The sequence below is a fragment of the Cydia pomonella genome, chromosome 20 (assembly GCF_033807575.1).
Source record: "Cydia pomonella isolate Wapato2018A chromosome 20, ilCydPomo1, whole genome shotgun sequence".
In the NCBI taxonomy this organism is placed as follows: domain Eukaryota; kingdom Metazoa; phylum Arthropoda; class Insecta; order Lepidoptera; family Tortricidae; genus Cydia; species Cydia pomonella.
The window spans coordinates 13,453,391-13,468,226 of NC_084722.1; the positions used below are offsets into that span (position 1 = coordinate 13,453,391).

At 37.3% G+C, this 14,836-nt stretch overlaps 1 protein-coding gene across 2 annotated transcripts in view; it reads right to left on the reverse strand.

Moving 5' to 3' along the window:
• LOC133529047 (phosphorylase b kinase gamma catalytic chain, liver/testis isoform) overlaps window positions 1-14,836 on the reverse strand; it is a 36,868-nt gene that overhangs the window by 11,355 nt on the left and 10,677 nt on the right. For both annotated transcript variants that reach the window (XM_061866657.1, XM_061866658.1), the window contains exons 3-6: window positions 14,551-14,683; window positions 10,993-11,144; window positions 6,918-7,008; window positions 1,801-1,830 (exon numbers count right to left, since the gene is read on the reverse strand). In XM_061866657.1, coding sequence (XP_061722641.1) covers window positions 1,801-1,830; window positions 6,918-7,008; window positions 10,993-11,144; window positions 14,551-14,683 — 406 coding nt within the window. The remainder of the gene's footprint in view (window positions 1-1,800; window positions 1,831-6,917; window positions 7,009-10,992; window positions 11,145-14,550; window positions 14,684-14,836) is intronic.

Genomic DNA, 14,836 nt, shown 5'->3' on the forward strand with positions numbered 1-14,836 from the left:
GGGGTAGGCAGGGACCACGGATTTCCACTTGCTACGATCCTGACATACCTCTTTCGCTTCCTTCACTGAGGAATAAGGGAGAAGTAGAAGAGGGAGCTGGAAGGGGTAGACCTCGGCGGACTTTCTCTGATTAAATCGGGGAAATCCTGAAGAAAGGCCAGGTCAAGAGCACCCTAAACCGACGAGCGTGTATGAGGAATGTCATGAAAGTGAAGGAAGCGTCATTCATGTCATTTTTTAATATTTTTTTTAATATTGTGTTACGCTTCGTGCTGCACACGGTCATGGCCCTGACGGAAGACCAGTGCTAGCCTAGCCAGGCTAGCACCATGCTGAGTCGGGACCATTCAATCGCTTATATGTTACGTTATGTAACTTGTTGTATTCCTCTTTTATTTTGCCACGAATAAACGACCTCTACGCTACTCTAAAACGCAATTTTGGTATATATTACATTCCAAGTAGAAAGCAAGAGCATATATTACACAAGTTTGAATCAACCCCAATAATTCAATAAAAAAAATGGTTGCTGACAACCATTTTTAGTTCTAGCGCAGAAATAGTAATTGTTTTTAAGAATCACTTTGAAGCAAAAACAAATCACATTAAATTTGTTTATGTAATTACTGACTTGTAACAAAAGAAGTTAAGATGTAAACATCATGCTCAGTAACAAAGATAGTATGCAATCATTGAACCTAAATCTTGTTTACTTGTTATAAACGTGTGCAATAAACTTCTGCAGCGATTACAAGTAGACTTCTGAGTAATTCAAGTAATGATTGATTATTATGACTAACTATTTCATGACGATTATCAGATATTACTTAATCGACGTTATGAGTTGTGTTTTCATTTATGTGTGGATATAAGTCATCATTTTGATAAAACAGATTTCATATTGCATGAACAAAATCAGGCGCGGATACAAGGGGGGGGGGGGGGGCAAAGGGGCAATGGCCCCCCCCAAAAACCCTGGCTCTCACATTACTAAATTGAGTAAATTTTATTTTCTGTGCAAAAATATATGATTTTCTCAAAATGGCCCCCTAAGCCAAATCTTGTATCCGCGCCTGAACAAAATATCGCTATACTTACTCTAACTCGTGTCTGATATACGTATCTAATATATGTACAGATACGAGGTTGAGTAAGTATATAGTAAATATAATCGGTTAATCACATACATATACGTTATACGTGTGCGCCCGTGATGGACGGAACATACGCATTGCAACTAAATTAAAAACACGTTTTAACATTCCTGACGACATACCAAAATAACCCTCGTAATTTGGTCAGGTTATTTGTTGCTCAACTTAATCCATACTAAAATTTACGGTAAGGAATTTAAAAAAATGAGACTGTGACAATGGCAAATAATAATAGCGCTTTGTCTGCTACTCCTACTGAAAGATATATAAGACTATCCCTTTCGGTCATTTCCGTCCAGTTATACTAGATTCAAGGTTATGGTTAATCACCATCAAATATATCGGAGCGGCCAACCTACTCAATAATATCTAAACACTGTAGTCTAAGGGCGTCCGCTAACTGGCGCGGGTGCACGAAGCGGGCGCTCACATGCGGGTGCCGTTGTAGGTAAAATTCGTCGCACGCGTCCACGCCAGTTAGCGTTGCTCTTACAATTTTTCGTTAGCCCGCTTCGCGCAACAGCGCCAGCTAGCAGACGCCCTAACGCCTTGAAAATAGAAGCATTTTCATACATTCGTGAGCACCTTGGCCGATCGGATATACCTGACGGCAACGCAAACATAAAAAAAAACCTTGTATACTTACAATGTGAACATTATAACTCCGCATGCCCAACTGAAATGTAAAAAAAAAAACACTATTATACACAATATGTATAAAAATATAATAATTCGGCCTATATACGTCCCACTGCTGGGCACAGGCCTCCTCTCATGTGCGAGAGGGCTCGGGCTATAGTCCCCACGCTAGCCCGATGCGGATTGGGGACTTCACATACACCTTTGAATTTTTTCGCAGATGTATGCAGGTTTCCTCACGATGTTTTCCTTCACCGAAAAGCTAGTGGTAAATATCAAATGATATTTCGTACATAAGTTCCGAAAAACTCATTGGTAAGAGCCTGGGTTTGAACCCGCGACCTCCGGATTGAAAGTCGGACGTCATATCCACTCGGCCACCACCACATAAAAAAAAATCTAAAATAATATTCAGTTTTTTTTTCTACATACAGCTTATATAATAGGATATGTATGAAAACCACTGGGATGCTCTTCGAAAAATATTGCCAAATCCTCTTACTTTTTCCTCTTGTTTAAAATAATTGACAACATTTCATATTTTTCTATCCCCTAATCGAAAACCATTACGATAATAACGCATACAGAACGCAAATTTACTACTAATAGTTTTCTGCCGGTTCTTTATTGTACAGTCAGCATCAAAAGTAGCGGATGAAACAACGCGCCAAAAGTATCTGATATTCCGTATAACTTTACCAAATATAGATAATTTTCTAAAATTCGCGTTCAAAAATATACCTTTTACAGTCTTAGTTGTTCTATATTAAAGACATCACTTTTTGTATAGCTGTTACAGAATGGTAGATACTTATGAAGCGTTATTTAATCCGCTACTTTTGATGCTGACTGTACAGTTAACGTCAAATTTTTATTTTTATTTACGTTTATTTATTCAGACAACAAGATCCACAAATTTGTTAGTATTATTAAAGTTAAAACCTGAAATCTATGTTAATATTCGTAACTAACTAATGACAACGTATTTTTAATTAAATGTTGCATTATTGAGCACTCATTCCTTACAGCTTTAATTATTTTCCAAAATACAAGTTTTTTCACTTGGCTGTTGTGTCAACCGACCTTCCATTATCTGTACCACACCAAGTACTGGCCTCCGCGATACAGGCTTGCCTAGTGCGGGGACCACCGATACCGATTTTGCATCGCACGTTAAGTTCCTTACATAATAAACTAGTGAATAAGTTTGTATATATATAGATTACTTAAGTTAAATGTACCTACTTATCTTAAATCAATATTTTTCATTTTTTTTTTCATTTCTGCTAATGTCTTCAGGAGGCTGTACGGGCTGTCACGTTCAATGTCAAAGATGTATAAGTTTATTCTACGTTTTATTACAAAAGAGTAAAGTATTATGTAAACATATCATGACATTGATACATAACCTCGATGTTGGAACACGCCCCTCATATTGCTTATTTTCAGAAAATATCTCTAGTGTTGATCTAAATCGGTATCTGGAGTTCAAGAGGTCCGGCATGAGGAATCGGAGATGAAAGGGCGATGCGTCAGCTTTTGATAATTATGTTTGTAGTTATGTAGATAACTGTAACTTTATAACATTTAGAAGTTTCGCGTTTTGTACTCATATTAAACATATATATGTCAGCGGCCGATCGTAATATCAGGCAGATCCTAATGTCCCTGTCTTATATTTTGACGGTAGTCACATTAAACCAATAGATAAGTAGATAGGATATGTTCGTTAAGTTGCATCAGGAGCTCCGCGTATTGGGGCTCCGTCGGCTTAGGGAACGAGACAAAAATTTAAACGTTTCACTATATGTCTAGAAATTTTGCGCTCTGCCTGATTTTAAGTAAGTAAGTAATCATTTATTGTCAGATTGTGCATGTCAGTACAGATGTTACAATAGTATGTTATAATAGAAAGTGTCACAATCAACCGGTTAACGGTATACAAAGTACTTATTCCTAAAATACATTAATAACAACACAATTCAAATAAACTTGAAAATTAAATAATTATCAAAAGTACCAAACCGATATAAAAAAAGCGGCCATGTGCGAGTCGGACTCGCCTATGAACCGCCAATTACGATCGGCCGCTGACATGTAACCGGATCTTTCACGAATTCCTCTATTTCGAACGTTTCGACGCAGTTTTTAGGCCAGGAGTCGTCGGAAGTAAAGTTCACAAAATAAATCATCGCGATAGTCCCAGTATTAATATGTTTTAATGTGTAATTACTTTTTCATACTAAATTCAAACGGCCGTCGTGCACAGTTAATTGTCAGTTTTTTTTTAGTCGTAATCTCTTCTTTCTATTTTACGATAGTTCGCCAACAGAGCCTTAAGTCTTGTTCCGACAATTTGCCACGGCTAACTTGAGCCCCTGGGGTTCGTTCCAAAATCTAATCTCAAGAATTGTCACAAGAACTGGTTTTTACAAAACTGCCATTTGAACTTCTAACCCAAAGGAAAAATCTCCGACTCTTTGGGGATTAGTCTGGTTTCTTCACGATGTTTTCCTTCACCGAAAAGCGATTGGTATTTACAGCAAGATATTTCTAAGAAGATATTTAGTACGAAGTTCCAAAAACCACATACGCGACGGAGTTCATACTCGCGACCGTGGGTTTGAAAGTCGCGCGCATTATACGGAGTTCATACTCGCGACCGTCGGTTTGAAAGTCGCGCGCATTATACGGAGATCATACTCGCGACCGTCGGTTTGAAAGTCGCGCGCATTATACGTTCATACTCGCGACCGTCGGTTTGAAAGTCGCGCGCATTATACGGAGTTCATACTCGCGACCGTCAAATATCAAATATCAAACATTTATTCAGCAAATAGGCCACAGGGGCACTTTTACATGTCCATTTTTACAAACAATAAATAAAAAAATAAAAAAACAATTACAAATATCGAATCTATGAAATAATAAATACTTTATTAGAGATGTATACTGTCTCTAAATGTCGAATTACACAAAAAAAACTATGATAAAAAAATAAAACCATAAAATACTAAAATTCTTTAGAGATGTATAAGTCTCTACGTGTCAGAGATAAAATATAAAAATATATATTAAATTATCCTTAGAGATGTAGAGGGTCGCCAAGGCTTGAATTCTTATATAAATAATTAAAAGACAAAAAAATTAAAACAGACAAGAACCGAATGAAGTGTCTCACGTTAATGTCACTCAAAAGTAAAGTTACATACTTTAACATAACCTGTACCCCGTGTAAGCTTAAACAGACCGGTCTCCACAAACAGCACCCGTTCACGAGTATGACGTGTATCTCAGCCATCGCCTCCCTCAACCTTCATTCGGGAAAGTGGCGACCCGATCAACGACGCCACCGTAAGTAAAGACTTTTAAGCGAGCATGACATGTTCAAGCTGCCGGGTTGTATTAATATAAATATAATAAAAAAAAATGTGAGATACAACATTTGTGCTTGTAAGTTACATTAAAGACGGCATAGCGCCACATAAACGCGACTACATATTATTCATAAGGAGTGCCTACCTATAAAACTAAATTATAAATTTAATTTGACTTAGAGATGTACAGGTCTCTAAGTGTCCAAATCATTAAAATAGGTATTAAAATAAAATGAAATTTAAAATAAAATAAAATCTTAGAGGTGTATAAGGTCTCTAAGTGTCCAAAACTAAAATAATACAATCAAACGAGAACATGATGTTCTCTTGTGTCAGTTCTACTGGACGCTAGTATGGTTATTTCACAGGAAGAAAACGAAAACACTATTACTGACATTTTTATCATACTATCAAGATCAAGCTACTGGCTTAAAGGCATCCTTATCATCTATGAAATCATTCACAGCATAATACGCCTTACTTAACAAAGAGCTCTTAACGTGTGACTTAAATTTGTTAAGAGGCAAATTCACTATATCAGTGGGAACTTTGTTATAAAAACGTGTACAGTTCCCGACGAAAGACGTACTAACCTTACGGAGGCGGTTTGAAAGTCGCGCGCATTATACGTTCATACTCGCGACCGTCGGTTTGAAAGTCGCGCGCATTATACGGAGTTCATACTCGCGACCGTCGGTTTGAAAGTCGCGCGCAATATACGTTCATACTCGCGACCGTCGGTTTGAAAGTCGCGCGCATTATACGGAGTTCATACTCGCGACCGTCGGTTTGAAAGTCGCGCGCATTATACGTTCATACTCACGACCGTCGGTTTGAAAGTCGCGCGCAATATACGGAGTTCATACTCGCGACCGTCGGTTTGAAAGTCGCGCGCATTATACGTTCATACTCGCGACCGTCGGTTTGAAAGTCGCGCGCATTATACGGAGTTCATACTCGCAACCGTCGGTTTGAAAGTCACGCGCATTATCGCCAGGTCACCAATACGGCCTATGACTTCTACATTAATTAAAGTTTTTATCACAGTATCCAAGAGACATCACAGAACCGAAGCGAAAAGCGTCTCCGTTAATTAAATTCAGATAATATGGGGGTTATCAGTTATGTAATTCTAGATAAACTATTTCGTAGATATTTTTCGCGTGCAGATTGGGAAACAGTAGAGTGGGTATTATACGCAGTTACGATCAAAGTAAGATTCTGAATTATTTCGCGAGTTTAATTCTCCAACTGAAATACCATAAAATAAATTTATCCTAGACGCCCACGACCTATAAAAAAGCCTTTTCCATTCTTAATGGATACAATTATCTTGAATTTTTATTTTGTCGAATTCAAATTTGTCTTGAACAGTTTTGATTTCTGTTATAAATACCCTATATTCTATTCTAGCATAAATATCCCTCTTATTCTCGACCTATGCCTTCGTTTCGCTCCAGACAAATGGGCTGGGATAAAAAAATCCTGTTGTTGCACAATCTTCTTCTTCTTGTCTTTCTCATTAATATTTTCAAAACAGATGTCCCTGTAGTAGATGGGCATAATAGGTATAGCCGTGTATGAGCGTTTTCACATAGTCCGATCCGATATCGGACGTAGGATCCGATATCGGATGTAGGATCCTACATCCGCGTAGTCAGGCCGCGGGGGCGCCATCTTTAGCGGTCACGCACACTACAACAAACATGATAAAGGGCGTAAAGAGGGTGTTACTATAAGTACTCACATGTCGACCTCCATGCCGTAACCGGGCGCGTCCTCGAACATGTTCGCCTTCAACGTCTCCGGCGCCAGGTAGCCCGGCGTGCCGCACAGCTCTGCAACAAATTACATACTTATATTAACACATTGAGTGTCGGGAACCCGCTCGGCGGGCGCTATGTTCGCAGTCGCTTTACTCTTCAAAACGGGAAAACGCTAGAATTAGAAAATTCGACAAAAATATTTTTTTTTTCCAGAAATAAAAATCATTACAAAGAAAAGTATTTTTTTTTTTATTTACAGATAAAAGTTGCGAGTTTACTTTAAAACTTTAATGACTATCAGTAGGTATGACTAAACCAAGTCACATAGTGGCAGCGTGCTAAAAAGGCGTTTTTCACTAAGTTTTATAAGAAATATTTTTTCACAAAAATTGTCATTATCTCTAAAACGAGACCGATTTCAGCAAACTTTGTATGATATTTTAGTCTGTAAATGCGGTCAAGAATACACCTTTCAAATCTGTCAGGTTTAATTGGCCCACGGTGTATATACGGTGTTTCTTAAAGAGTGTGAAACAACAAAGCCCTTACTGCATTGCGGCTATTATAAAAAAAATTTTAAAGAAGAGAATAAAATTAGAATCTAACCGTCTAGTCCTTGTTAACACTGATAACTGCGTAATTACCAACGTCATAATGCCATCTCAACAGCTAATCACAGCGCCGCATTCAGTAGGTGTGGTCATATTAGCATAATGCCAATATTTATAGACCCGCATATCCAAACCTTGACATATAATATACTGATAGTGCGTATCTCGTTAGAGGATTTTCGTATTAGTGTCAAATATGCTAATCTGTTATAAGTCCATACATTTACAGTAATATCTTATATCATAGTGACATGAAAAACACATAGCAACATTTATAAATACGACAGCCAATACCTGGGTAATTTTCATTACATTGTAATAATCTTAAAAATAAATAATTACTACTATAATTACGTAGGTACTGTAGCACGCCAAAAATCTCCTGTCGCTCAAGCTCTAAAATTCCTGAACGCGCTTGTCATTTTGCACCTGAAAGTGATTTGTTTGCAAGTCGATGGACGGTGGATGGATGGGATGGTTATGTACGTAGTATCTGTCTGAAGTATTGCGAGGAATTCGTAGACTGTGCGAAAAATACTCCCCAGGTGACCAAACAATCAGTGCATGTTCACACCGCTCAACTCCTTTACTACATTAATACAACACCGATACTCTTTTGTTCTTCTGTATCCCTGGTACCATGCATTAAAACAATAGACTTGCGACATTGTACGAACCTGATTTAACCTGAGATTAATTATTGTACGGCAATCGGACCGTGACCTCTTGAGCGAAATGTAACTTTAACCCCTTTATCTGGAGAGTTAAATGTACATTGTATTGTATTGTATTGTATTCGGGCGATTTTTCCGCAACTCGACGACTTGCGCCTATTTTGCGTGATATGTTGGGGGTGGGCTAGTCCTGCCAGCCCAGCTCCTCGAGGAATCCTATCAAACCTTTGATGTTGAGTAGGACCTCGGGGAGGTCTCTCGGAGATCCGAGATGTTTAGCCCAGTTAAATGTACAATGCAAAGCTATTTCTTAGTTGTGATCGAGTGTGTATGTCGAGATCCGACGCCGCACCAAGGTGCGATACGTTGGTGACGTCATTACCAAGCTTAAATGGAATTGGGCGGGACATATTGCCAGGCAGAGTGATGGCAGGTGGCCCAAAATGTTGGCGGATTGGTGGCCGCTTTATGACTCCGTTAGCTCGTTGGGTGGATGACATTTGGAAAATCACGGGATACTTCTGGATGAGGAATCCTACTGTGGATTTCTGGGATCCCACTCGGCCATAGTCGCTTTCCTCTACTGATGTAGCGCTACAAAAACGTTGGCAGTGAATGTGTTAATTTCGTATTGCTGAACTTATTTATTGAACAAGGATTACAAAATATTTTTTCTACTCGTCCACTGTAATGGTTGAATTTAGATTTCGTATACCAAACTATAATTCCGTACTCTTCATGTCAACATATTCTCTTCGATACGCTGTAGTCAACTATAAAAAAAATTGACCAATCACGTGCCGCCGCGCTCCCATAGAAAAAACTAAACGGAAGGCGGGCGGGCGATGGTTTCGCGCGTTTATGTCTTTTGTACTATATTTTTGTCTACTGAAATACATATTTACCATTTATTATTAATTATTTAGGTTTTACAGTAAAAAGTATTAATTTAGATGACTCGTAGAAAAACTATTGTATACAATAGTGATATAATCAAGCTTTTCAAACTCGTACCTTACTTGGGCAAATCAGCAAGCTTCGTTGCCTAAACACGGTACTCGACTGAAAAGCTCTCTATTATATCACGATTGTATAATAGTATTTTATGCAACAGTTGTACATATAAGATGGGTCAAAAAAGGCGAGTGGCGTGAGTTACTATTGTAAAGGAATACGCCACGAGCATTTTTGAACTACTTATACAACGTTGCATACAATATTTTCCTACGAGTCAACAAAAATAAATCTTAATTTAGGTAAACAAAGCAAAAGTATATAGCCAAGACGCGCGAGCATACCTTGGTACGCTCCCAGCCCGCCCCGGGCCGCGGCCGGCCGGTCTGCGACACCTCGTAACTCATGAGGCCCTGGTACTTGCTACTTGCTAAATTAAATTTTTGGACAGTTTTTTCTCAATTTTGGCCACCGTAGCCTACGGAGACTAACAAGCAACGCTAAGCGGTCTTCGTAGTCTATGGGTGTTGCTATATTACGGGTGTCACATGCGTGTTTCTGACTTATGAAGTAATTATTTTTACTATGCAACCAAATGAATATTTTGTAAGTTGGCAGCAATGCACTTAGTTTAAAACTGTATTCGTTTTGGTTTTGCTAGGTTGGTAGCCATTAATCGCAGTAACGTTATAGCGATTAAAAGCACAAGAGCTTTTATGAGGAATAGACAATATAGACTTTTCTTGAAACCTTTTATGTATGTTCTTATATTCGTGTTAATGAATGCATAAATGACAGATAACAGTAGAGGAGTAGGAAAAATACTATTTTATGCATGTAGCCCATTATCGGCAATCGTTTATATCTAGAGCGATCGGAAATATGAATCAGACGTTTTATTTTAAATATGAAAAATTAATTGCTTGCACAAACGCAATACCTGTATATTTTCATTGTTTTTCAATATTAGGTCAAATAATTTTTTATTTCATACGTATATATTTAATAAAAACCTTGCTGAGAACAAGAGTTTTACAATTTATAACCATTATTTTTTATTACATAATTAAGTCGGTTATTTGCTTGTAACCACTAATGTACAGTTTTTCAACACAAACCTGTGTATTTTGTTTTACGATGGTTCCAATGCAACACTGCTCATCTCATGGGGAATTTTATTTCATTTTACTTTATTGGGTACACAAACTGATATCATACATTATCATGAGAAACGTACATTATGGCTTAAGAACTAGCACTAAAAGGATTAATCATACAATACTTACGTAATGAAATTTAGCGAAGCCGAAATCTGTGTTCTTAGCTGGTCGTCCAATAAGATGCTTTCGGGTCTCGATGGACTACATTCCTTCTATCTAACACCTAAGCTATACCTGAGTCAAAAAGTTGTCAGATCATAACATTTTGACTTACCGAACAACTTCTCCCCTCTTTAAGAACTTTAGCGAAGCCGAAATCTGTGATTTTGACGTTCAGTTGGTCGTCCAGTAAGATGTTTTCGGGTCTCGATGGACTACATTCCTTCTATCTAACACCTAAGCTATACCTGAGTCAAAAAGTTGTCAGATCATAACATTTTGACTTACCGAACAACTTCTCCCCTCTTTAAGAACTTTAGCGAAGCCGAAATCTGTGATTTTGACGTTCAGTTGGTCGTCCAGTAAGATGTTTTCGGGTCTCGATGGACTACAGTCCTTCTACCTACCTACCAATATTACCTTCTCACTCTATCACTAAGCTGTCCTACACTTACGTCCGTGAGTTAAAAAGTTGTTAGATAATAACATTGTACTTACCGAATAATTTCTCCCCCTCTTTAAGAACTTTAGCGAAGCCGAAATCTGTGATTTTGACGTTCAGCTGGTCGTCTAGTAAGATGTTTTCGGGTTTCAGGTCTCGATGGACTATGTTCTTGCTGTGTATGTATCGCACGCCCTCTAGGACTTGTCTGGAACAAATCAGAAGAATGGTTACATAACAATCCGTAATAGGGTGTTTGACTGTGTCTTAACAAATTAGGTTCTATTTTTTAACTTTTCTGTCAAATCACTTAAGGCCTCTACTCATCTTGCAACAAATCTCATGCTATTTTTGATACATTGCCGCTTATAATGCATCAATTGAATTGGATGCACATATTAAGCTGGCAATGTATATTCGCATGCGATTTGTTGCATGTCAAAAAACAAATGTGTTTTTCCAATCGTTTTCTAGTGCCTTATTTCGTGCAAGGTGTGAAATAATTGATATAAAATAAAGTCAACATATCTAATTTGTATGTACTGAAGTGGCAATTGCATACATGGTGTTTTTCTAACTCTTCGCCATTTGCTGCGAGGTGAATATGTATGTTACATAATTACATAAACAATTTTCACTGTGAGACTAACACCAAAATCACGAAAAAATATTGTGTGCAAAAAATTGAAACATATATACTAAATGTGTGTTAAAACACTAACTGTAAAATGTCAAACAAAATAAAACCAAATCAATTCAAAATAATTGTTATTAAATATTGCTCGATCTCAATACATAATACGAGTACATATGTGTTCATCTTCTCGCAAAACCTCAATAGGTTATGTTTAATTTATCAATTACCAACGAAAATAATACAAAAACTCATTTTTCCAAACAGTGATCACTGTGATCAAACCAAAGCGATAACTATAACAACTGTAGTGGTTGCCTTTAAAGTTGTTCAGAACCACGCTAGAAATATCTGTAAATATTTTTTATTGTATTACATTAAGTACAAAGGACAATATCTTTAAACTAGAACACAACTAAACTCTAGAAATCTGAACATTTATGGTGTTTAAATTTAATATTGATAGCGTTAACGTTTTCATATAAAACATTAAAATATCTTCTTATTTGTAAACTGAGTGACTATGAAATACCTACGTTTTCTAGTACCTATTGCGTTTTCTACAACCTACCTTAAATAATATTTAACCAATACAACTACATCCCAACCAATAAAATGCACACACATTTCCTCAGGCGCCTCTTGAACATTTTTACACACACTCAACGACATTATTATCAACGAACTAGCAGAAAAACTTGCAATGTACGGTACAGAGGCACCAGGAGAACAGAGCGGTGCAAGAGTTTGTACGCGACTGGGTCAAACGAGTGCGCGCGATGTTCGCGAATCTATTATCTTGACGCATTCAAGTACTTTGTGGTTGCTTTAGTGCGATTATTACTTGGTTATTTCGTTAATGGAGTGTAATGATTGACGTTTAATTTCGTTGATAGTAATTTTATAAACGGCTTTTGTTTTACTTTGAGGCTATTTAGAAATTAGGTGCGTGAAGTCACGTACGCGCAGATTTATGAAAGTGATTTAGAGGATTCTCAATTGGTCAGCTCAGGTTGTATTTCATAAATGCAAAATTGTACAAGGCGGTATTCAGTTTGTTTTAAGTTCTAAGTATAAATTATTTTTATATCTTCTTCATTTTACCGATTATGAAGGAGATACTGAGCTAGACTGTATTTTATTTGTCTACAATAAGACTTACCTATATAACTTACGTAAAAAATAAATCTAATTTGCACAAGTAAAACGTTTCTAACATAAACATGAGTTCAGTACCTCTAGTGTAAATAAATTCGATTTCGAAACGTGACTGCGTTTGCGTTTAGTCTCATTTTGTATGGGTTTTTGAACAGCGCGCCAAGCGGGACGTTTTGGAAAGTCAAAAATCTCATACAAAATGACACTTAACGCAAACGCGTACGTAACGTTTCGCTGTCGAAAATATTTACACTAGGGGTACAGAACGTCATTCCCTATGATAGTATATCAAAAACCTAGACTATGTCAACCGGGCAAAAAACCCCGTGGCAAAAATCATGCAGTTTCAACACATCAACATTACGAAGGAACACGCAGGAGCTTCCATCTAACGCGCATCGGATCAAACACGTTTCGCTTGTCATCGAAAGATGGCGCTAATCGCAAATATTGCAATACAATTATAAATTAAAGAGTTATTTACTCATTTATGAATAGTACCTAAGAGAATTGATAATATAGAGGTAAAGTATAAGCAAAAAACATACCCCTTAGTTTGACATACAAAACAGATGGCGCTGTACTGCGCCATATGTTTTGTGGTCACTGAATTGACAAACGTCACCTTTTGACAGTCAGTTACCGCAAAATGTATGGACTATGTCGAAAATTTAAAGGGCCATATGTGCTGTCAAAACGTTGTACGATATATGTGCGAATTCCTATTTTTCGTACTTGTATCGTAATGTACTATTTCCTTTGTCAATTCAGTTTTTTTTTCGCGAGGTCTACACCTCACAGAGCCACTAGTAATATGGGCCAAAGTTTATAGTCCCAAAGGGTTCCGTACCATTTATGATGACGTATTGAAAAAAACTACTTATTAGATCTCGTTCAAACCAATTTTCGGTAGAAGTTTGCATGGTAATGTACATCATATATTTTTTTTTAGTTTTATCATTCTCTTATTTTAGGAGTTACAGGGGGGGGGGGCACATTTTACCACTTTGGAAGTGCCTCTCGCGCAAACAATTCAGTTTAGAAAAAAAAATGATATTAGAAACCTCAATATCATTTTTAAAGACCTATCCATAGATACCCCACAAGTATGGGTTTGATGAAAAAAAAATGTTGAGCTTCAGTTCTAAGTATGGACAACCCTCAAAATTTATTGTTTTTTTTTCTATTTTTGTATGAAAATCTTAATTACAAAGTTTCAACAAGTTTCTTATAGTTTCGGAAAAAAGTGACTGTGGCATACGGCCAGACAGACTGACAGACATGACGAATCCATAAGCAAATGGCCGTAGCCAAATGGCAAAAAACGGAACCCTAAAAACCGTCAGCTGGTTGTATCGCGGTGGAAAGACCGTCAATTGTAAAATGAACATGTAAAAATACGCGTTTTACCACTTTATGTCCGCAAAATATGCTTAATGCGTAAATTGCGTATTCCGTTTATTTGAAACGACTGATGGAATGCTACATACAAACTTTAATGAGTTTGTTATACTATCATAAAAAGTTAAGGCGCTTATTTTCTTACCAACGCGATATTACCGTCTGACAATTTTTTAAACAAACAACATCTGAACTATCATTTGACAAAGTATCAAACGGGAGGCGATGACTAATTTTCTTTTTTTTACGTATTTTGGTGGCTGCCATTCCTCAACCCACCAACGCAGCGGCAGCTGACGTCCACGAGGGTTCATCATACTTAGCCGTTAACTATACAAGTTTTCGCCCGGGAGGCGATTGGTCATGGAAATTTGTTCCCGGCTCGCAGTCTAATAGTTTACAAAGAGTGTGAACTATTTACCTCATGATATATCTAGTCTTCTTCTCAGAGAGTGTCACCACTGAAGTGAGATAGTCGAACAGCTCGCCATTCTTGCACAGCTCAAATACTAAGAATATGAATGTCTCCGACTCGAACACATCTTGTAATTCAACTGAAACAAAATTATACACTGTTAGTTGGTAAACATTTTTTAAAGGATAATTAAAAGTGGTATAATTCTAGAATAATATTTAAAATTTGAAAGTATTATTCGGCAGTAGTTTGATAACATAGATGCTCTGGCAGGCTGGTTGCATAAATTGAT